General features: G+C 31.1%; 1 protein-coding gene across 1 annotated transcript in view; it reads left to right on the top strand.

Annotated features, from left to right (window-relative positions):
• The window catches only part of LOC149531278 (putative F-box protein At2g36090), a 76,221-nt gene that overhangs the window by 37,671 nt on the left and 11,898 nt on the right, over positions 1–26,652 (top strand). The window contains exon 2 of the mRNA XM_089808314.1: positions 22,199–22,309. Coding sequence (XP_089664440.1) covers positions 22,199–22,309 — 111 coding nt within the window. The remainder of the gene's footprint in view (positions 1–22,198; positions 22,310–26,652) is intronic.

Below are 26,652 nucleotides of genomic sequence, written 5' to 3'. Positions count from 1 at the left end.
ATGTGGATGGAGAAATCTTCAATTAGAGGGTACCATATAGAATGAATCCTTCAATGGCTAACAATGGATATCCTTGATGAATCTTGAATTCTTGAATGTTAGAATGCTTGAATACTTGAATGGTTGATAATAGATTGTCTAGTATAATGTCTCCTCATAAAAAGTGGATAATAGATAGATGTCAAAATGAGGGAAAAAGGTTTCCTTAAATAGGGATCTAAGGCACAAACTTCTAGAGAAACTAGACATGGGAGCATTAAATCCAATTTAACCTTAACCCCTAGAAATAGACCTATATTAAATGTAATTTAAGAGTGTACCATTCCAAAACCCAAAATAGTTGACCCCAAAGCAGGAAAAAGAAACTTTTCAAAGCCCAATATCCTAGAACTCCTAGAAATTAAAATTGGATCTAGGGTCAGGGAGGAGGTTGACCCTAGCCTAGGTCAAGGTTAAGGCCATCCATGACCTAGGTCAGGATCGACACTGACCTTGACCCTTCAGGTCATCCTTGACCCAAAAAGTCAAAGTCCTTAGTTTTACAGAGAAAGTTGTTGAAATTAGGCTAGAAATAGAGGGAGAAGTAAAATAGGGGGAAAATAGCAAGATTCATGCAAAGAACCATTCAAGGAACTTGATATGACCCTAGACCACTTTCTCGAAGGGCTAAACACTCTTGACATGGAAGTGCTCCATTTTAAGATGATACAATTATTGTATATGTGCGAACTAGGGTCACCAACCTATCAATCATATCTTGTGTTTCAAGAGTCTAAAGTTGAGTTAATGACACCTATGATAATTTTTGTTAGAATTCTTTAGAATAACTAAGAGGGGGGGGGTGAATCAATTATTCAAGGTCCAAATGCCCTAATAATACTTTATCACAAATTATAGTGAATCCATAAACTTTTCATCCATCCAAGATTAGCAAATTACAGTAAATCAATATGCAGAGATAAAATATGCAAGATCAACACATGACACAGTGATTTACGTGGAAACCCAATTTGGGAAAAACCACTAGTAACATGCTACTTGATTTTCACTCTTCTAAAGTGATTTCCTATTAAAGGCTTACAACACACTATTAAATGTGACCTTGTTAGAGGATTTCACCATACTGTTAGGAATGGACTTGGTCAAAGGACTTTAGAACATTCACTTGGAATGTCACCCTGTTAAAGGATTTACAACATGGCTATTAAACCAACCTAAGTCCATAGGATTTAAACTATTTGTTACAATTGCTAGAGAGTAACAATAATGACTTTTTGATCTGATACAACTTACAACATATCTTGCAAATTTCAGATCACACTTCAGTTCAGTCCTTTTACTTGGCTTTAATCACTTTAGCTCTAATAGCTTGTCATCTCAAGCTTTGTCTCTTTCCGTCTTCTTACTCATCATATCAATGCAACCATATCTATGGTCATCTATTGAAGTAGAGTAACTGTGCTTTCTTACTCCTTAGCACCTCCTTCAACACTTTATGCTTTCATGCTTGACATCCTCTCTCTTTACTTCGTAACCTTATGACTCCTTAAATAGAAATTTGGATTGCCTTTGCCGCTTGATTCTCCCTCTCCAACTTTAGGGTTTCAAATGGATTAGGTTAGATACAATGTATCTACCCCATATCTTGCTCTTATCTAGAAATTTCATCCAGAGTCTAGTTGTATTCTTCAAAATTGTTCTACATGGTGTTCTGTGCCACCAAATCATCACTCTTGTCTTCTATTTGATTCACAAAATTCAAGATAATAACCTTGTCGGCTTGAATCTTCGATCTTTGAAATAGTGCAGAAACTCAACAATATTGGTTTACTGATGCTCGGCATCTATGTGTTACTCGGCACTTGATCTTCGCTCGGCATCTGATCTTTACTCAGCATCTGATATTTACTTGGCACTTGTTGTCTTGACTCGGCACTTGAAGATCACTCGATATTTGAAGTTGAACTTGCTCGGCTTCAACTAGGAATCTTTTTGGCACTAACTTGCTTGCTCAGTTCTCTCTCTCTAATGAACTTAGTTAGGCTTTACAAATGACTTTAGCTAAAACCTTACATCTTTGATATGTTTCAGTGTGCCCATTCTCTGTGTCTTAGAGTATGTCGTCAATACACTTTTTCATCAATGGCTTAGTTGATCCTTGTATTTCATTATAGCATCATAACTTTAACCTTTCTCTAGGTGTTCTAGTTACATCTTATTGATTGCCTCCTCCTTGTCAATCAACCAATTGATAGTATTTGGATCACTAAAGCAACTGTCATTCCTGCAAGTAGCAAGTTTGACATCAATGACAAAACAATGATTGAGAACATTCTTTACCAGTTCCATTACTTTTTATATATGATCTCTTCAGTCATTTCCAACAATCTCCCTCATGATCTTTTCAATCAGTTCCAACAATTTTTTTCCTATATCATTAATCAAATTTTTTAATGCAACCAAAAGATCAAGGGCTAAATCAAAATTAGTAATAAATTTAGCCAGCTCATTGTGGCATGACATCTCATCCTCATCAATTACTTTTTTGTTTCCGTTTTCTTGATCAACACTCATTTGCAAGAGAAATATTATTAGCTTTATATTTAAAATCAATCCAAAATAGTAGTGAAGAATAAATTATAATAAAACATATGCATTAACATATTTCTTGTATCTAATTTGTACAAAAACAATAAGGTTTACTTGTCAAGAAGAAGAACCATTGCCACCATGCATATCTTGTGACTGTTGATCCATACTATAGCCCTACATTAAAAAAAAAATCATTGAGACATGTTAAAACACGTGTTATTATTCTAAGTTAGCAAAAAAAATACAAATTTAATGGTGTGTTTATCTTCATTGCTTGGAGTTGATTTTAAATGTGCATAGTACGTACCATCATGCCCATGATAGTGGGTTTGTTTGTATCTATGGGATTCAAATTGTAATCAATAAGAAGCTCTTCATCTCCACATATTAATTTTATTGCACATAAAAATACATGATTTCCTTCGCATGCCTCAAATATGCAATTGGGTCACTTCTTAGTTGACACAAGTTGTGTACTATTTATAAAACTTGCAATATTCCCTAATGATTTTGGTGTTCCTACAATATTTATAAAACCTACACATACTTTTCTATATCTAACAATCTACATCCAAATACTATAATTATAACAAGGTTTGACATACTCCATCAATTCAACAACCTTGCTGTAAGAGACCTTTATGCCATCCATGGAAAATAGGCCCAAACCATGTAATGAGGATGGTGCTATGCAATATATCCTCCCTTCAACACATAAATTAATGTTTATTGGAGTAAGTTCATTGGGGACCCATTGTTTCTCTAGATTTTTGTACCTAAAGGGCACATCAAAGTCATCTTTACTCTCATCATCATAAGAACAAGACCACCTTGAGCAGGGAAAAATTTCATGTACTTATTGAGATTTTTTCTGATATTTTGACCTTGAGTTGAACTCCTTGATTTACACATACTAAATGTCTCATTTTCTTCTTCCATTCCTATATTTTTCTCTCTTGAGGAAGACAAATCTGACAAATACCTATTCACTAGTGCATGGACTCCATGAAATAAGAAAGATAGGTGGAAACGAGAGATATTTCACAATGGTAAAAGATGTTACTAACTTATACCTAATGAGCCATGAGTTTGTATGGGATGCTCATGAAAGAGCTTCATATTTCTGTAATAGTAAATCGTCTTATGTTAGCTAAAAATTTCATGATACATATACTCAAAATTACTTCGAATATTAGCATCACATATGAATCATAAAAAAAAAAATGTTATAATCATCATCATCATCCTCCTCATCATCACATCATTATTATCAGTAGAAGCATCATCAACATGATTAGTAGCAACATTAGGAGCATCATCTTCTTAATATTTATATCTGCATATATGGTTTTGAAAGAAAAGTTTTGTTTAATTAATGTGTCTATTTGCAAAAATAATGGACATATTGTACTTAATGTTTACATCTACACATATGGTTTTGAAAGAAAAATTTGTGTAATTAATGTGTATATGTACAAAAATATTGGACATGTTGTACTTAATTTTTATATTTGCATATATGGTTTTGAAAGAAAATTTTAGTGTAATTAATGTTTATATCTGCAAAAATATTGGACATGTTGTAGGGCGAGTGCAAGAAGTTGGGTCTCACTTTTGGGTAAAAAGTAAAAGTGTTTTTCCTATTTTTGAAATTTCTTGTCAATTGATGTCAAAATTTGATGAATTTAGAGATTAAATATTTAAAAAAATCTAAAATAAAAATTGTACTATTCAGAATGTACTTTTTGAATATGTAATTTATTTGTGTACCCATTGATAGATTTTTTTTCTTGGTATGGATCTTTAGAAACCACTTTTTCCAAATGCCTATTTCAGGACCATACCACACTTGTGTATGGACACCATAATTTGACACAAATAAATGAATTTTTGTAAATCCTTTTAAAAAAAGTTACTCAACACATCAAAAATTGATGATAATATTTTTCTTTAATTTTTCATTGAATAATTTATTATTATTAATTATTAATTGGCTATAAAGGTAAATTTTAAAACATCTTGTGTGCAGATACCATAATTTGATCAAATTTTCATGTTTTTCAAAAATTCATTTTTTAACTTCCAAATAATTGTATGTAGATTGATGAAATATAAATTAATTTAAGAAAAAAACATATAATAAAAAAATTATTAAAGTTTTAGTGAACCTCACTATTTTACATTTATATACCACCTTTGATTAAAAAATAATGCAAAAATAGTAACTAAAATCATAACACTATAAAATTTATATTTCTAAAATTAGGAAAATCAGAGCTCTAATGAGTTTTTTCTTCATAAAAACATTTGATAGGGAAGACCCTCTAAAAATTATGGCAAGACATGAGTTTGTCAGTTCAATGTCTTAGCCAAATCTTGAGAGGGCAAGGCATAGGCTTGGTCTCACCAAGTCTATCTTGAACCAAAATCCAAGGTAGGAAAATAAAATCCTGACCCATGTTGTAAGAAATGGGAATCTATTATTTCAAATTCAAAAAATAGGTGCTCATTTTGAAAAATTAAAAGTGACATTTAAAGTGCATTCAAAATCCCACCAAAAATTTAAAAATTGATTTTTTTAGAAACGAGTACCCATTTTTTAAAAGTTAAAAATGGGTACCCAATTTTTAAAATATGGGTACCTATTTTTTACTTTTAAAAAATGGGTACCCATTTCTAAATTTTTTTTTAAAAACAAAAAAAAAAAATAGGTAACCATTTTTTGAAAAGTAGAAAATGGGTACTCAAGTTTTTAAAAAATGGGTGCCCATTTTTTAAATTTAGGATCAAGTACCTGAGCCTAATATGGGTACCCATTTTTTTAAAATGGGTACTCATTTCTAAAAGAGCATGATCTCAATCCGTGGACTTCTATGGAATTAAGACCCAACTTCTTGCTTCTACATTGTACTTAATGTTTATATCTGCACATATGGTTTTGAAAGAAAAATTTGATCTATTTATGCCTCTTCATTTTGATTGTGTTCAAGGGGAGCCTGTCAATTGCAATAGAAAACAAGAATCCATTTTCTAAGATTTTACAAGAAAATGCACCTGAAGAACTATTATCTCAGAAGCAAGAACATAGTGTTGATATTAGATCTACCTTGCTAACTCCTAATGGGTTGGGCTATTATTATTTGTCCCCATCAGATTCACTTTGATGTCCATGTTAGGGAGTGATCTCACCTAGTTCATCCTCATGACTTTGAATCCCTTAATCATGATCTTATGTGCTCAAATGCATGTCCAAGATATTTGCATGTTAGGACCCTATTTGATCATCATTTAAAAGGGCCTCAATGTACACCACAAAATGTCTCTCAATATGTTTAGAGGTTTAGAGGTAATGTCACTCAACTCCTCACTAAATTTATTCTCCAACATCCTTGGCCTCCATTGTTGGGCCAATATATCGAGCCTTCATATCCATCCATTCCTTATAAGTTGGGGAATGCACTTCATGCTTGGCATGCAAGTGATGCATCTGCATGTGCAATTTTATCACCGTGAAAAACTATATTTGATCTTGCTAGCTAGGAACAATTAATTATTGAAATTATTTTTGCTTGAAAAATTATTTCTCCATCTTCAACTAACCTAAATCCTTGCTTCTCCTAGCTATATTATTTCTTTATTGTTATACATTGTAGAATAAATTTTCAATTTCCCTCCATGCTTTTATGATGCATAAAAAATCCCATATCATCTTAGGATAACAATAAGGAAAGTGGTTGCAAATATATGGAGAAAAAAAATCAAAAAGGAGTTCAATTAAATAAATAATTTGTCTGTGCGATTCTCTTTAATGAAATACTAAACCATCTAATTGTCATATACTTATAACGATCAAAGTATGCACAAAGCAAGATCTTGGTACATAAAATTTCAGCAAAAAATAGAGGGAACAAAATTCAAATAGGGAGTCATATAGTATATAAATATAATTATGAATTAAGCACAATATCAAAGATAACCTTGTTTACAATGTAATTTCATTCTATGTATTTTGTTAGTCCACACCAAAATCAATAACATGACAATGAGAAAGAGAATACCATATGTTACAAGTTAGAGCTATCGCTGCACCAAAAGATCAACCTATCAATGTCTGATACAATCACTAGACTTGTAGAACATAGGAGGCAGTTAAGCCATGTCATGAATCCTAAAGGGGAACATTGGTAGTTAGTCCAACAATCCCCCCCTTAGCATTACCCGAGGAGATTCTAACCTATGACCAAGTTCTAATATCACTTGTTACAAGCTAGAGCTATTGTTGCACCAAAAGATTAGCCTATCAATATCTAATACAACCATTGGACTTATAGAAATTAGGAGGCAGTTACGCCATGTCACAAATCCCAGAGGGGAACGTTGGAGATTAGTCCAACACCATACTATTAATTTTAAAGATTACATTAGTTTTATATGTATCTCATTCAATCAGATGACTTACTTGGAAAACCTATGTCCTACATTAAGTTTTGAAAAATGAAGGGTCCCAATAGGCCATATCTAAATACATAATGATATCCAACAACTCTCAATATATAGCCATCTATAAGAACAAAAAAAAAGAGTTGAACAAAGAGAGTACCCATTCTTACAAACCATTACCTTCAAACCATATTTCAATAAAAAACCACCCATAATTAAAATTGGAAATACTAGCTATAACATAATTTGAAATTAGAGAGAAAAAAATAATTATTTGCATATAGCTGACTTTTTGGAGTAGTTTGAGGCTAAGTAAACTATGTCGTTGCACCCAAAAGGCCCAAAAAAATTATGATCAACTTATTAAATTTTGCATTACAAGAACCAAAGGATCAAATAATAAACAAAAACACCTTCAAAAAGAAAGAGTAGAAAGAAATAATTTCTATATTTCTTTAAAAAAGTCATAATATGCAATATGAATTACAATGAAGAGATAAATTTCTTTTATAGAAATAATTAGTCCTAAAAAATGTAAGAGCTAACTCAAACTAAATTTATAGTATAATAGAGGTAGACATGCAAGTTAAAAGTGCATGATATGCACAATGTATAAAGTAGAGCCAAACTAGACTAGAATATTATAAATTTAGGCTTGATTAAGTGAACTTAAGTTAGAGCATGAATGTAAAAACATGTTCTTGATTATGTATAAAAATGTCTATGATGATATTCTTGAGCATGCAGGCAATTAGTTAATGCAAGATTGCAAACTCTCTAGGTATGAAATACATGAATAGATCCTAACAAAAAAATATCTTATTAAGTACCCTTGCACAGTGAAAGCCTCTCAAAGTGAATAAAAATGAGCAAAACCGTAGGGTCGAAAAATCCTCTCCAAAAGTGAGAGATGTAACTATATGAAATGTAAAATAAAAGGGGGCCTCAAGAGGACCCCTCAAAGACAAATTCCTTCATTTAAATAATCAAACCCAAATAATGATAGCATGGAGATGCCAAAGGCTTTACAAATATTCTTACAACTTGTTCCTCTATCAATGTGTACTCCAAGTGGAGAATGTCATCTTGAATCAATTCTTAAATATGGTGAACATGCAGATTTCAATACACTTAATCCTATGATGCTCCACTCGATTGCACAAAATGTGAATAGCACTCTAATTATCACACAAAAGAATAATGAAACCATTAGGAGGAAAGAGAAACTCTATCATATACTAATTAAGCCATAAAACCTTTTGACTATTAAGAATTGTTTCTTTGTACTTAGCCTTTGTAGATGATAATGCAATTAGAGATTAGTTCTTGCAAAAAAATGCAATAAGGCCTAAACCAAGATAAATAAATAAAACAAAGCTATAAGTAGACTTCCAAACATTAGAATAAAAAACCCAATCAAAATATTTGAAGCCAATTTGATGCAAGAGTCACTTGATGAATAATATGTACCTCAAAATACATTTGATAGTCTACCACTAACTCATGTGGATCATGAGAAAAGTGAGCACATAATGATCAACCATAAAATAAATACTAGGACAAGTATGTGTTAGGTATAAAATATTGCCAAATGAAATATCTACTAATAAAGAAGTGCTATTGGTATTCAAAATAATACCCATTTGAAAGAGTGTGGCAGTAGGCTTGGAATCAAGCATGTCACTTTTGTTGACAAATGAAGATCACATGGAAATATTGAATAATGTCAATCCCAAGGAAATAATGTACATGAAGAAGGATTTCTCAACTAGTTGTAGATTTTCTTTCTTAAATCAAGAAACTCTCTCATTGATATATTTTAGTGCTAGCTATTAAGGATTTAAAGGGCCAGCCTTAATGAAAGGGGAGGGGGTAGAATCAAGCCCAAAGTCAATTGAGTGTACCTTAGGTAGAGAATTTGATTATTTCAATGGAGAGGAGGGAACTATAGAATCTAACCTTCGGGAAGGTTTCAAAAACTTTTCTTTCAAAATGTCAAGGGAGGCTCTAAGAGTATCTACATCTTTCAACCATAGGGATGTATTGAGGTAAACAAATATTTTCTTAGGTGACCTTGGCACAATAACGAACTTTAATTTAGGTATATGCCCATGAGCCTCTGTTCCCTTTTTAGGGTTGGGTTTATTAGGTATTAACATGAAATCATTCCTTATGTTCTTTTTTTTCCAAAGATAGTAAGCATTGAGGCCACCCATGTAGACAATAGGGCACAAAATGGAAGATTCTTCAAGATCAGGGTAGATGTTGTTTGGATTGACCACACCTGGATAAATGGATATGACCATTCTAATATCCACATTAGGGATCAAGGTGTTAGAGTGATCAACTTTAAGAACCATTCCAATAGATTCTAGCAATTAAGGGATAAAATTCCAAGTATACGATGGATATTTATGACAGTAATCCACCTAGGGCTAGAAAGGGAAAGAACCTCATCATTGGCTAATTTGAGGGACAATGGTAAAACTCTAAGCTTAGCATTTCCAACTCTCTAAAATTGTTTGTCCACTACGTCTTTTTGCGATGTAGGATTACATAAAATTGGAGTAAATAACCCCTTTTGAAGCATACAAAAAAATGAAAAAGGATGCTTGAGTTTCTTACCCCAAATTTCATGGAACCAACCATTTTAAAAGTTCCTTGATAGAAAATTAGATGGGCTCGTGACTGAAAAAATATCATTGTGTTCTTCAATTTGTTCTTTTCCATGCAAATTTATAGCTTCATATGTTCATGAAGCACAAATTTGGGCAACAATAGATCCTTACCTCTATCTCTTTCCAAGGGCTTAGTGGTTGACACTTTTGGTAAATCTGGCTTCTACTAGCATGGTTGGGACTCCTTATAAGGCCTATTTGAAAGAACACTCATTGCTTCAAACTACTCTATGATAGGAGTTATCCCTTTTTTTGCCATGTTGGTTACCTCCTATTTTAGACACTATCAAATGGAATGTAATTGGAGGGAATCATCATTGAGGGGTTTATTGAATGTACCTTGAATTGATTTTTGCAGATAGGCTTTTCTCCTGGGCAAGATCGAGGCCATCAATGCCCCACACCAAGAAGTAAATCAAGGGCTATATAGACCAAAGTTGCAGAGCCCTCACCTCTCCTCCATAGATATATAATATTATAGTTTCTAATGAATTCATCTTATATCAGTACACTCAAGTTATTAAATATTAGTTGCATACCTAGTTAGTTATATTGATATAAATAAATAAAAACTAACATATATAATAATGAAGTTTCCAATAACAATGATTTTGTCAAAAAAATTATCCGAATTATTTTTATAAATGAAAATAGATAGAGTTTAAGAATAGTTATGATGTTCTTTTCATAAAAAGGCTAATAAATCTTGTAGATCATTTTTTAAAATGATTTTTAATAATAAAATGAAATCTAAAATGTGTGGCAATTACAAATAAATCACTTTTTTAATTCTTTTATGGAATATGAAATACTGAATACAATGTATGTTTAGAAGGTGTGTGTTTCTTTGGAGTCAATATATTCCTTTTTTTCAAAATCCACTCCAACCATTACCTTCTCACTTTAATGTTTCTTTAGTTTTCAAGATCCACAACAATTAAGTCCCAATTTAAACACATCTTCCTACCACAATCCTCTTATTCAAAATTCAGGTGCCAAAATAGTTTTCAACTTGTCGCTGCATTTTATAGATACAACTAAGGAATTTAAAACTATAATAAATAAACTATAAATGTTACAAACATGCACTAAATATATGACCTAGTATGTATGTGTGTTCATTAAATAATTTTCTCATTTATAAGAGATGTTTTTCTACGAAAGGAATAAGTGTATTATCTATGGCAAAAAATATGAACCTCTTTATATAATGAATCATGTTGAGAGTTCTCACAAAATTTGAAGAGATTCTCATTATATGTGGGAGTCTCATGGTTTAGCAGGAGTGATGGAAGACAAGGGTAAGTTGAGGGTTGAAAAGTTTAATGGGTAGAACTTTTAGTTATGGAAGATGCAAAGGGAAGACAATCTTTATCGGAATGATTTATGGAAGCTGCTAGAAGGGAAAACCAAGAATTAGGGATCTATGACAAATGATGACTCGAATCTTTTAGACACAATAGAACTTTGAAGAATTAAATTATGCCTAGCATTGTTGGTGGCATTTAATATTACAAAAGTGAAGATGAAAAAAGATTTGATGGAAACCTTGGCAAAACTATATGAAAAGCCCTTCACTTCAAATAAGGGATTTTTCATTAAGCATTTATTTAATGTGATGATGGTAGAAGGTAGATCCATTGCAGATCATTTAAATGAGTTTAATATTGTTACTACCTAGTTATCTTCTGTGGGTATTAATTTTGATGAAGAAATTAGGGCTCTCTTAATTTTGTGTTCTTTGCCTAAAGCTAGAATGACTTAGTAATGGCTATGAGTAATCTATTTTTGGATCTGGTACCCCAAAATATGATGATGTAATTGGTTTTATTTTGAGTGATGAAACTCATAGGAAAACCTCAAGTGGATCTATATCAGGAAGTGCTTTGAATGCACAAAGCAGAGGCAAAATGACTAGAAAACAAAATAATTCCAGAAATCATGGAAAATCAAGAGGAAAGTCAAAGGGCAAGAGGTCTCAATCCAGAGGACCGAGAGATTGTTGGCACTGTGGTAAAATAGGGCATAAGAAGAAAGATTGTTGGACTCGAAAGAATAATGAAGGAGATAAATTAGAAGCGAATAAGGAGGAAAATATGGTAAGTAATAAATTTGAAGAGGATGCTTTCCTTCTATCTTTAGAAAATGTTGATGATTCATGGGTTTTAGATTTTGGTGCTTCATTTCATGCTACACCTCATAGAGATTATTTCATTGATTATGTGCAAGGGGGTTTTGGGCTTGTTTATTTGGGGGATAATGAACCTTGTCAAAATGTTGGAAAGGAAAAGTTAAGATTAAGTTGTAGAATGGGAATCATTGACTACTACATGAGGTAAAACATGATTCAACGTTGAGTAGGAATTTAATTTCAATAGGGAAACTCAGTGATGAGGGTTGTATAATTACTTTTAATGACAAAAATTGAAAGGTTTCAAAAGGTTCCCTTGTAGTAGAAAAAGGTGTGAAAGTAGGTACCTTATATCTTTGTATAGGTCATATTGTTCCTTATACTTTGATTGTTTCAGAGAAAAATGAATGTTCAGGAATAGTTGTTGTAGTTGAGTAGGGAGAACAAATAGCCATTGTAGATTCTAATACAATGTTGTGGCACAAAAAACTTGGGTACATGAGTGAAAAAGGTATGAAAGTAATTCATTCAAAGAAGGTTGTACTAGGTCTAAAATGTGTTAATAGGGATTTCTTTGAAAGTTGTGTATGGAAAACAAAAGAGAGTGAGTTTTGTGAAGACTAGGAAGGAAAAGAAAAGTGAGAGGTTAGAACTTGTCCATATAGATGTATGGGGATCAAATCAGGTATCTCCCCTTGGTGGCTCTCATTATTATGTTACTTTTATTAATGATACAACTAGAAAAGTATGGGTTTATTTTCTTAGACAAAAATTTGATGTATTTCAAACTTTTAGGAAATGGAAATGCTTCGTTGAAAATGAGACTAGTAAGAAATTAAAATGTCTCAAATCTAATAATGGTGGTGAGTATTGCAATCATGAATTTGAAGATTATTACTCCACTAATGGTATTCATAGATAGAAAATTGTTCTGAGGACTCACGGGAAATGGAGTGGTTAAACACATGAATAAAACTATAATGGAGTGTGCAAGGAGCATGAAGTTGCATGTCAGGTTGCCCTTAAACATTTGGGTAGAGGCTATCAATACTACTATATATTTTATTAATAGAGGTGTCTCTACTCCTTTTGACCGTGGTATTCTAGAGGAAGCATGGACGGGTAAGAAGGCAAGTTATTCTTTTCTCAAAACCTTCGTTGTGAAGCATTTTCTCATATAGATTCTAAAAATAGAACCAAGCTGGAAGCCAATTCAAAGAAATGTGTATTTGTTAGATATGCCATTAATGAATTTGATTATAGGATTTGGGATTTGAAAAATTGAAATTTTTTAAGAAGTAGGGATGTTATATTCAATGATAAAGTGTTGTACCAAGATCTATTGCAGCAACATGAGAAGAAAAAAGATGATCATATAGTGCTAGATGATACTCCAAAATATGATGTTCTAGAAATTCATCATGATGTGCAACAACCACAACAAAAAAATACCACACAGCCCAGTAAATGTTAGCTAGTCAACAAGGCTAGGTAAACCTCTAGATAGATTTTTTTACTTGTATTCTATTTTACTTACTGATGTTGGTGAACCTAAATTTTATGATGAAGTTGTGCAAATGGATACAAAGATTCAATAGGAGTCTAAAATGAAAGAAGAAATGGACTCTTTGTTGAAAAATAAGACATGAGATTTATGCACATTGTCTGCAAGTAAAAGGGCTTTACAGAATAAATGGGTTCATAGGTTAAAAGAAGAGGATGGAGGTAAGAAAATATTTAAAGTCAGGTTAGTTGTAAAAGGATTTTCATATAAAAAGGGAATTGATTTTGATGAGATATTTTCTCCTATTGTTAAGATGACTTCTATTCAGATTGTTCTAAGTATTGTGGCTACTAAAGATTTGCATTTGGAGTAGCTTGATGTTAAAAAAACTTTCCTTCATGGTGATTTGGATGAAGAGATATATATGGCAAAACCACACGAATTTGAGGTCAAAGGTAAGGAGAACTTAGTGTGCAGATTGAATAAAAGTTTATATGGCTTGAAGCAAGCACCTCAATAATGGTATCTAAAATTTAACAGTTTTATGCATGAGCATGGATATAGTATGTTTCATTCAAATAATTTTATTTATTTTAAGAGTTTGGATAATGATAGTTATATTATTTTATGTTTATATGTTGATGATATGCTTGTAGCTAGGTCTATTATGGATCACATTAACGAGTTGAAACGCCAGTTAGCACATGCATTTTTTATGAACGATTTGGAAGCAACAAAAAAAATCCTTTCTATGAAGATTTGTAGAGATAGGAAGAAAAGGAAATTGACATTATCTTAGGCTGATTATATTGAGAAGGTGTTGCAACATTTCTCTATGAAGAATACTAAAGCAATCAACACACCTTTACCTTGTCATTTGAAGTTGACTAAGGAGATGTGTCCAAAGACACAAGAAGAGGAGGTTAAAATGTCCAAGGTACCTTATGCTTTAGTTGTAGGAAGCTTGATGTATGCTCTAGTATGTACTAGGCTAGATATTGCACATGCAGTGGGAGTTGTTAGCAAGTATATGAGTCATCTAGGAATTGAGCATTGGAATGCAGTCAAATGGATTCTCAGATATTTGAGAGGTACATGTCAAGTAAGTGTTTACACTTTGGGGGATCTACTATTGATTTACAAGGCTATGTTGACTCAGATTTGGCAAGGGATATTGATACCAGGAGGAGTACTATAGGTTATATATTTATTTTTGGTGGGACAGCTGTGAGCTAGGTTTCTAGGTTTCAAAAGGTTAATTCTTTATCCACTATAGAGGTAGAGTATGTTGTTGCTATAGAGGTAGCCAAGGAGATGATATGGCTTCAGTTATTCCTGGAAGAATTGGGATACCCTCAAAAAGATAATTATTTATTTATAGATAGTGAGAGTGTCATTCATCTTGCAAAGAATTCAGCTCTGTATCCAAAGACAAAACACATACAGTTGCAACACCATTTCACTTGGTTAATTTTGGATGATGGACAGTTAAAGCGGGAGAAGTTACATACAAATGACAATCCAATAGATATCTTTACAGAGGTAGTGACAAGGGAGAAGTCAAACTCCTCTTCAACTTTGGTTGGTCTTCTTGACTGAACAAAATAATAGAACAATAGAGTATAGGGCAATTTGATATTCTAGTGGGAGCCATAGATTTAGTAGTACTATGATCAATCTCCAAGTGTGCAGTTAATTCTTGTGGAGCCTAATTAGTCTCTAGGTGGGAGATTATTATGATGTGGAGCTTGATTAGACCCAAAGGTTTATTTAGCATGGTTTCCCTCCATATTATTTCTATGAGGGTTTGGGGGCAATGCCCCAATAAGGGGTCAATGGGCAATGTAGGGTCCCCCAGGTGCACTCCCTATTGCATTAGAGGGTGGGGCGTAGGGGAAATGCCCCCCCGGGGGTTTAGGGGGATAGCGCCCCCAAAGCCAAAAATGCCCTTGTATTATAAAAGGTGTTTGCTGTTGTTTTCCTATTGGAAGATTTATTCTAGCCCTAATTGTGTAAGCAATAGAAATCTTCTATAAAAAGACTTTGGGTTAAAGATTTCATAATATAATGTTGATATTATAGCTCCGTGCAATAGTATTGAGCTATAAGGGATTTGAGATTGTAATTATAGGATAATAATAATATTGGACTTGTTGTTGGTGGACGTAGTGTAGGGATTGGGTGAACCACACTAAATCTTGGTGTCTTGTGTTCTCTTTTACATGATATCATATTTTCCAGTATTGGTTATCTTTGCATATAACTGTTATTTCTATCTAAGGTTAATCCTAACATGTATGTATTAATCCAATATTGTAAGTAGTCCATACTCATTATAGGCAGTATAAAGATAGTAGTCACAGAATCAGTATTACCTAAGATATACAAGCAATTACTAGATAATTGCCCCTTAAAATAGAAAATTTAGATGTATATATAGTCCCAAGGCTTTAAAAATGTTGTAATCATTATGACTTCTATATCGTTAGAAGCCATGTTCAGAATGCACTCTTACAAAAGATCAAATATGCCCCTTTTAATAAGTATGTAGAAATTGAAGATTCTAGATCATCAAAACTCCCTACCTTTGATATAGATATTTCAAGAATGCTTTCTACAAATAGAAATTCCAAATAATATGTAACATCAAAATATGTTCAATTTGACAAAATATAAGATGATCTCAACCATGACATCGATTATTCAATATAGTTTAATATAAGACTACAAAAAAACATTCAAAATGAGCTACATATTAATAAATAATTATTACAAATAGAAATGAAGCTAAAGACTTTATTTCTTTGATATTTATAAGTGCATTCCCCACTAATGAGTGTACTACTAAGGCTTTCTTTGACATAAAATTTCCCACTCTTATCCAAAATGGAACTACACTCCCCATCTAACCTAGAGCTAAAGAAGCACAACTTGATGAATATACATTGCATCTTATGCATTTTCCTAATTAAAGATTTTTGCAACATCTATGGTATAGCTTTTTCCTTCTATGTATTGCCATGCATCATCATAGCTAATCTCTTTACTTTATTTTCATTATATAAAAACTTGAAGGCAATATAAAAACCACTATTAATCACCTCTACTTGCACATACCTAACCTTCTAGATAATTAACTGGTGGAAGAACTATTACATTTTAGGTCTACATTATGAGGAACATGAATACTTTGGAATAAATATATGATAGAACCAAAAAAAGAATTATTACCCAAATATACTCCCCAACTCAATTATTCATACTAAGTGTTGAAGAAAAACAGTAACCTAATCACACAATTTTCTTTCCCTGAGTAACACATTTTTATTAATTTTCAATGAATAACACATAGATAACACAACTAATAACCCAAGCACAATATTAATATATCTACATGAATAACTCACAATATTGAACAAAGAGTTCCTTGAGAATCTGATGGACACAATTAATCATTAGTACTTCTACAAATGGAAAGGCTAAGGTTTTACATACATTCATTGAATAATTTTGATATGAAATACTCTACACATAGATGCACTTAATAGGGAAAACACTAATATAGTGAAAAGAAAAAAATATTCCTTGAGAATTGCTTCAAATTCTTGGAACAATCACTTAGCATACAAAATAGGAAGCATGCTAGATAGAGCTCTGAAATGTGATTCATTCCTTCGAAATGCAAGTCAGATATTTTGTACGGGTTCTCATGTTGATTATAAGAGTTGGTTAATCAAATACCAAGACATTCTATATGTACTCAAAGGACACACTTGCATATGAAAGATGACCATTTAGAATGTAGATATGAAAATCCTTGGAAAGAATGTCAAGGATTAACATTACAATGTGATGAATCATGACACACATACTTCTAGCAAGATATTAATAATGTAGGTTAAACATCCATAAGCCATAGAAGGCATCCATATGGATGGAAAACATGGATTTAATTTTTTTTGCCTCACAAATTCTTTTTCTCAAATCCATTTCCAAGTATGCCTCTAATTTTTTTTCTTATTAAATATTTGAGTTGTGTTAATATATTTCACAAAAAATAGTTCAGATTCAAAGTTGGAAGATCACACCATAAAACCATATTAAAAATTTATGTTCTAGATCATTGCAAAAATGTACATTAAGTGCACAAAAAAGATTTCATATCCTACGGAATTTTTCTTTAATGATTTTTAATCACTAATTTATATGTCTCAACATTGGTAAGAAAAAGTAATGCACCACCTCAACAAACAATTGATGGTAGTTAGATACAACCTAGCTTCATACAATCTTATGTACAATGTACATCTCATCTAGAACTAGTTATACTTATTGAATAATAAAGATTCTAATAACATGTTAATTTTTAGAGAGGATGCAAATGGAGAAGTAGAAAATGAAAATTAATAGTTAAATTTTTTACCAAAATGTTTCATTCCAATAGAAGAATTAAAAAAATTCAGAGTACTTTGTTAGAGAAAACTACTCCTATATAAATATTTTTAAGAAATACAAATAGATAAAAGGCCTCAAAAATTAAAAATAATTATAAATTGGAAATAATTAAATAAAGATTAGAATAGTATTTGGCATGTTGACCACATAGGTCAACTTGAAGATGACATAGAAGAGGAGAATGATTATGATCGAGAGATGTATACATACGACATTATATACAAAAAAATGAGTGTGAGATGGTTTCCCAAATTGGGCTTGCTAATAGTTCCAACATAAATGAGATTGTCATTTTAGGTAAGAGAGACTTTGACAACAATCACAAGAGGGAAGAATAAAATGTTCCTTCACATTTGCATGTCATTGTCATTCATTTATATAGAGAAATAAGATAGCTTAAATAGACTTTGCTAAAATCACAACCACAACCATAGTTTATAATTTGGTTCATCTAAAAATGTAATTTGTAAACTATCACAAGCTTATTATACATAATAAAGTATAATAAAATAATATAATTTGATATTTAGTTGCTTCAAGAGTTAGGGCTAAGTGTCTAGAACCCTCCTGGGTGGTGGAAAATACTTATATAAGGAAGACTCATAGGTGTTCTAGGCCAATCTTGGGTGCTGATTTGCAACTTTGTCATATTGAATATTCCGAGGAAGACACCCATATAGATTTGCATATTGTATTGCTGAATTCTATAATTCTACACTTGTGGAAATAATAAGACACCCATTTTTCTTGTGTGTTTGTGGTATTAAGATGAAATGTGTGTGTTTGTGTGTGTGTGTGTGTGTGTCTGTGTCTGTCTACATACATACGTGTGTATGTGTGCATATGTATGTATGTATGTATGTATGTGTGTGTGTGTGTGTGTGCATATGTATATACATAGATACATACATATATATAGTATACAATGATGTTGTATTTAATTTTCTTACATATTACCATAATAGAGATGTCCATATTGTGAACAATATGTCATATGTGCTAGGAAAAATGTTAGACCTATATTAGATTGTATGTTAAAGACCAATTACTTGATGTGACCTTTATTATTGGTCAATAATAAACAATTTAAGATATTTCATATGAAATAAATTACTGATTATAATATCCCATTTTAATTTCAAATAATCTAAAATAATATGTATTTTTAATTGCAATGTTTTAATTATTTAATCATTCATAATGTTTTCTTGTCATTTTTTCTAAAAGGCCAAAAGAAAGAGCATGCATCCTCCCATATGGATTTTGAAACATCCAACCTCAAATCGAAATTCATTTCCCCATTCGCTCTCTATAAATTTCTACACCAATAATCAATATGGTGCCATGTGCATTACATCACATGAAAAGAATAACTTGTAACATAAAATGAGAAGAACAAGAGATCGGATTAATATTTCTTTGACTAAACATAAAATATTATCAATCAATTATAAAAATCAGATATCTTACTCAATATCAAAAGTAGTCCCTATCATTTCTCTTAATAACTTTGTTTAAACATTAATGGATCCAATTATTTTGACTATTTAGATTTTAAAGGATTCAGTTTTTTTGACTACGAAATTTTGAACTTCTAAATCCAAACTTAATCTTCTAAAATATTTATATATTAAACTCTTAAACAATCAACTTAATTCTACAAAACATTGCAACCATTAGATCAGTTTATTAATAATTAAGTTTCATCTATATGCTTAGCATATGGTATGACTATATATATGAAATGTATTTAAGTGTGCAATATAAATGAATTGCTTCAATATGAGAAAATATTGGATGACGTAAATGTCTCTTTCATGATACTAGCCCAAAGGACATCCCAATCTAACTCATTTATAGTACTAAAAAAGCATTCCTGGGAATTCAAGTAAAATATGAACTGGATAATAATTAAACTATTGTTTTAAAAGAAGGAGACAAGTGGAATTACCAACCATGTAGAATAGTATGGAATCGACGTCGAAGTAACCAGTTCACAAACTGCTAAATTATTAAAAAAACACACTGGAAAGCTACATAGCGGTTATAAAGAAACCAAAGAATACATTTTTGTTTTTTTTTAAAGTGGGTTGTTCTGAAGGCTCGTTCAAAACATCATTTTCCATTTCTAGATGACCATTTTATCTGGCAATGGAAAAGTGCAATGAACTCGAAGTTATTTCCCTCTCAATTGTGAGATAAGATTGAGCTCTTAGACTTTCGATATACATGGAATTTTCAATATGAATGTAGTCCAATTGCTGATTCTCTCTATTAAATTGTATTTACTAGGTTGGCTGAGGCATAAGATGATACTGACACGTCAAACAAAATAAGATATCTTTGCACCGGGACTATATTATGCTTAGGGTATAAATATTTGACACAATGAATTGTCCATGGACCAACGAGATATTCTATTGTCAATATTCATAGTTGTTGTTGAAATCAAGATTTGAGATTTTACTTAATCATGGTCTAAAGGGGCCAACATTCAAGTTAGTGGATGCAAAGATCAATATTCTTATACAACAATGCTAGATTCATTTTTTTAGGTTAATCTGGTGAGATTGTAGTAGGTTAAATTTAGGTCAGATATTTGATTTTATCAGCTTAATGCCTGTGTTGAATTTAACATTGAAACGTGTATATCTTCTAATTGAAGCAAAATTAGAATGCAAATTTATTAGTCTAAAATTTGATTTAAAATACTTTTTATCATTGAAAATAAAGTAATCATTTTGCGAAATCATAATGCACTCATGCTATAAATTGATCATATACTGATTTATAGTGATAAGGATTGATACCTACCATGTTTGCAATCATGATTGGTTGATAATATGAATGGCTAAAAAATTGAATAAAAGAAAAGAGAAGGGCACAAGTCATTTCAGCATTTTTTCTTCATAATAACTTGAGCATATTTTAGTAATTTATAGATATGCAACAAATATTCAATGTAAAACTATCAAACTATAATGCATGTATCCACTTGCGACCCCAAATATATAGAGAACTTTTAGACAAAATGTTTACTGATATTATATATGATAATTGTCATATTAACAAGCAAAAAAGTTAAGGGAAAAATGATGATTTACATATACTATCTTAAATCTAGAATTAGTAATTATAATGTGAAAGAGTTTATCATTATTAAATTAGATAAGAAAATTCTTTGATAGAGTTCTATAACTAAAACTTTTCACTAATATAAACAAGACTTAAAAAATCATAAAATTTTCTAATTATTTCACTCTCTACAAGATATAATGAAAGATGTAGCTTTGCATTATCTAAAACTCAAAGATGACGTTTTACAAGAAGTCATGAAAGTGAAAAAATAGTAAGAAAAACTTTCTTACTTAAGAAGTTTCACTAATATAAATAGAGATATCATGATAAAATAGTGCGATTTTCTTAATATTTCATAGTCTTTATAATTATTTCATAAATTAAAGGAAAAAGTCATGGTGAAATTTTTGATGGTATACATCTAATAATGAAACAGCATCTTTTGTTCTGCAACTGGGCTTCAGATTATCAGAAACTATGATTCGCTCTACATCTCTGTTCCCATCACTTGAAATTGAAACGATTGTGTTAATCTCAACCACAACGAAGATCCATCACCAAAGGAAATATTGTTGATGATCTGCAATCTATTACATCATTTGAAAGAATCATTTTGTCCATAGAATTAAACAATATAGAGATCAATTTTTTCTAAGTCAGATTCATGAACAGACAGTCTTATCATGAATTGTCAAATCAGATTCCTTAGGTGAATATCTTTAAGAGGCCAAAATGAATTTGATCAACCATCTATGTAGTTCCCATGACCATGTATCTCTACCGGATTAATTATCAACGTGTTCAAGTTTTTTGCAGTCTATTTAAAAAAGCAATTATTTGATTGCCAATTAAAGTTAGAATTCGACATTCGAGCATAGAACATTCTATGTATGTAAAGATATTAAAACGCCATTACTTTGATTAATATCGGTCCGGGCTGGTTTCATTGGAACGAACTTCATTTAATATTCTCTTAGTTCTGACGATACCTGTTACATTACAATATTTACTTCATATAAAACTATCACTAACTTTCTTATTTTTTATTTTCAAACTAAACTGATTAATATCAGATATATTTTATTTTAGGCTGACCCAACCAACCTGTCTATTTGATTTATTTATACTCTAATAGAAATCAATGAGAAGAATTTAAGAAAATTTGATTTCCAGTAGTGAACTGGATACCAATATTATAAATATGACGATTAATAGTGGGAAGTCGACATCAAGGAAAAGTCGTTCTATCCACTTCACAAATTGCTTGTATTTATAATCAAACAATTTTTTAAACTGCGTATAAAGCGTTGTTTTTCTAAGTGGGCTCCTTCAAAACGCTATTATCTTGAATCTTGGTGCTCGAGTAATGTAATACGGGACAATGAAGACAGTAATGTGCTCCTGCCTGTCAACCCAGTTTTCGATTATTGGGTAAGATCGAGCTGTTAAAGACTTTCATATATAAAATGAGTTATCACTAAAAAATTAATTGAGCTAGGTCAGGCGTAACCGTTACGTTACCATGATACAAAGTCACCAAACAAAACATATTTCATGCAGAATTCCAAGCGGACATGACTTTTTTTGCTTCCGATTTTACATGTGCCTTAGCCCCGTGTGGTTGCTGGCATAGGAATAGAAATTTAGAATAGAAAAATGGAATGGGAATGGGAAAGGGGAATGAGAATAGAAAAGGGCAATTTCAATCATGTTTGGTGCACTTGGAATTCGACTAGGAATATGTTAATCTATTGTTTGGTTGTACAAAAATGAAATAGAAATAAGGTTAAGTTTTGTATTTTTAAAAACATTTCTCCTAATTTTTTTTTAATTTATTATTATTTTTGGTTAATTCATTTTCATTTTTTTAAACAAATAGATATAATTTAAAAAAATGTTATAAAAAAATTCAAAAAAAAATTTAACAAATTTTTTTTTAAATAAAAGTAATTTTTTTTTTTAAAATCAAAAAATAAATCTTAAAAAAATAAATAGTAAAAATTAAAAATTAAATAAATAAATGAATAATTTAAATTTTTTTAAAAATAATAATAATAATAGAAAATCAAAATGGGAATGGAAATGACCTATTCCAATAACAGATATTTTTTGGCATAGACATATGCTCATTTTAGGAGCAAAAATGGAATATGTCTTTCTATTCACAATTTCGATTGAGCTTACCAAACAACGAATATAAAACATATTCTAATTTCCTTTTCCTATTCCACTCATATTCCAGCAATCAAACGGGGCTAAATGACAAGGTGAAGTTTTTATATATTGCCTAAAATTTAAATTAAAACCTAAAACTTATCAAGTGAAACACTATAGAGTTTGAAAAATAGATATCGTAATTTTAAATGTGCATTAAATGATAAGGTGAACCTTTTTTTTTTTTATTAGCTAAAATTTAAACTAAATGTAAATCTTATCAAGGGAGACATTCTATAGTTCAAAAAAAAATGAAGTGTCCTCTTGTTATGATTTACTTTTTAGTTTAAGATTTAGAAATTGCCCAAATTTTATATAGTAATTTATGTTAAAAGAGTTTAATATAGTATATGAGTGTTAAAATGTTTTTGATTTATAAGTGATATTCACCAACTTAAGACATATTTTTTTGTGATGTGCATTAACCAACAAGGTGAATTTTTTATATAGTTATTGATGATAAAAGGGTTTAATAAAATATTTGAGTGCTAAAATATTTTTTTTTATATAATATATATATATATATATAAGGAGCATCTTGCATGGAAAAATTAAATTATTAAAAAAAAAAAAAAATTGTGGAGGAGAGAGAAAGTGACGAAAATAGAAAGAAAATAATAAAAAATTGAAAAATAGGAAAAAAGGAGAAAAGAGGAATTTCTATTTTCAAGGTGCATAGGTGGCGTAAATAGAAAAATAATAAAAATAGTTGTTATTCCATTAATTGAGGTGTGTAGGTGGCATTTTAGAAGTTTGTGAAAAGTTCCTTAAATCATGCATTTAATATTTTTTGCGATCCATAAAGAAAATTTAATTTTGTAATTGGGCCACATGGTGGTGCTTAGTTGTATTTAGGTGGAAATTCTAGAAGGTTGTGGATATTGTAGAAGGTTGTGGGAATTCTAGAATGTTGTAGATAAATTATGCCTTGGGTGGTAAGTGCGTATTTAAGGAAGGCTTATGTTCATTTGTAATCAAGTTCTTCAAGTGCAAGCTCTTCAAGTGTAAGTTCTTGTAGTGAAGCTCTTTGTATGTAATCTCTTGGAAGGAAGTTCGAGAAGAAAGTTCGAGAAATGGAAGCTCTTCTAATGGAAGTTCAAGAAATAGAAGTATATATATATATATATATATATATATATGTATGACTAAAATTGATTAATTTAACAAATTTAATATCTTTGCAAACAATATTTAGACTATATATTAAGTTTTTGATAGAATTGTAGTAGTCATTTTTTTCTAGATGATTAAGTCAATGGATGCACAAAGGTCTAATATTATTTTGGGGTTAAAGTTAGGTTTATGTCTAAACTAAATTTGGTGGCATTGTATTAAAGTTGAAATGAGATGTGAAATTTTTATGAACAAGTGGAATATGTGCCAATCTAAAGATGACATAGTTATGTTTATAAAATAAAGGGAGAGAAAACTCACTTATTCAGTATCATCATCAAATTGTGGTTTGTAATTAAGGATTGGTAGTTAAGGGTTGTCACAATTCATTAACTTCACAATGTGTTGAATTTGAGATTTAGTAAATATATTATTTAATAGAAATAAAACTAAAACACAAAATTGTAGGGCCAAAAATTGGGAAAAATATATGTTATTATTTGAAATAGTGTAATCATCTTACAAAATCATGATACATCTTGTCATATTACTATGTTAATGTTTCATATTTTAATCTTTAGGTTTCATATTGATTAAAGAACATAATTGTGTTATAATGAAAATGATTTAAAATGTGATTGTGCTACAATATGCTTGTGTTTTCAATAATGTAAAATGGTTATAAAATTCACCAGTGCTTTGGGTCATATTTCTTCATAGCATGAGTCAGGTAAGAGTATACTTTTGTAAGTTTGAGAAATTTGATTGCAGTACTCATGTTTCTATATGATGTGTGTAAAAAGGACTTATTTATTACAATTTTTTAGTCATTTGATTTAAAGTGAAATAATATTGATCTCTTTAATTAATTAAATTGTTTCAATTTTTTTTTAATAAATCCAAATTGATCTTTGATCTGCACTCAAAAGCTCTATGTCCATACTTCTTGCAATTATAGTAGTGACCTTCAAATCTTGGTGTTTTGATAGTCCTAGTCTTGTAGTCATGTGCTTAACATCCTTGCTTGTTGCATTTGTGATAGTGACCCACATTCTTAGGTTTGTCATGCTGATGGGATTCTTGCTCCTACATACATTAGAGGTATGTTCCTCTTTACCACAAGAATGACCAGTAGGTTTAGTGTTCTTACCTTTGTTACTTCTTTTTTCTGTAGTCTTGGATAACTCTCCTTGTTGAATGCTGGTGTATCCTAGTCTTGAAGTGTCATTACTAGCTCTTGGTGATTTCAGTAGTTGTTTAAAGTAATTGATAGCCTCATTAGGTTTTTTGAAGCTCTTTGCAATTTCCTTCTCTCTTTTCAGGTCATTTTGCAGTTGTTCATTTTGCATCTTCAGTGTGGAGATCTCAATATCCTAGACATTTAGTTCATGATGTGCATTCATCATCTGACTTAGGGTTTCTAGCTACATATTGGAAATTCTTGCAAGCTCAATTGACTTTTTCTCCAATCTATTAGAAAGGTTTCTCTTGTCTTCTTCAAGCATAGCCTTATCTTCAATAGTTTTTTTCTTCTATTCACTCACTTCACAAAGCATCATGGCTTGAGATTCTTGTTCAATCTTGAATGTTCTAATTTCTTCTACTTGAGCTCTACTCTTCTCCATTAGGTTTGCTATTGCTGCATCAAACTTTTTGGAATCTCCATTTGTAAACAATTTTGTTGTGTCAATCTCCTTGTATTGTGTATCATTCTCAGCTATGGCAATTTCTCTTCTTCTCTTTAGAGATTTTCTCAGTTCTTCACTAGCTTCTTCCAAAGTGTGTAAAGAAAGTTGTATATCAATCACCTAGTTTTCTATGACCTTCCCAAGTTTGTAGACTTCCATTTATAGATCTTTTCTTCAAGCTGTAAGGCTCCTTCTTGTGAGAACTTGGCTCTGATACCCCTTGTTGGAATTTACAAGTGGGAAGGTTTACTTCTAAGAGGGGGGGATGAATCAAAAGTGACTAACTTTAACTTTTTCAAAAATTTTAGTTGAGATCATTCACATGCATCTACAATATCTTCTTAACATGAAAAATAAAGACATGCATGAAAATAGATAACACAAGGTTTTGGTCACCCATAAACCCTCCAAAATGAGAAGGTAAAACTTGGGCAGGGATGACACCCACAAATTATCACTACAAAAATATGTAACTATTTAAGGTTACAAAGATTTGACCATGTCCAATGGTTTTCCCTATGAAAGGCCTATCCTATTAAAGACTTTACACTCTATTAAAAGTGACCTGGTTAAAGGATTTACAAACACTCACTTAGAATGTTACCCTGTTAAAGGATTTAGCACCTTGTTGAAAGGCTTACAACATGGCTATCAAACCAACCTATCACCATAAGATTTTCATTCCTAATACAATGGCTAGAGAGTATTAGAAAGTCTTGACCTGATGACTTGCAATCTTCAATTGCTAATTCTAGATCC

This window comes from Cupressus sempervirens, chromosome 11 (genome assembly GCF_028749045.1).
Source record: "Cupressus sempervirens isolate cs-2001-9-10 chromosome 11, ASM2874904v1, whole genome shotgun sequence".
Classification (NCBI taxonomy): domain Eukaryota; kingdom Viridiplantae; phylum Streptophyta; class Pinopsida; order Cupressales; family Cupressaceae; genus Cupressus; species Cupressus sempervirens.
Note: the sequence above shows the minus strand (reverse complement) of the source record. Positions and strands in the feature narration are given on the sequence as shown.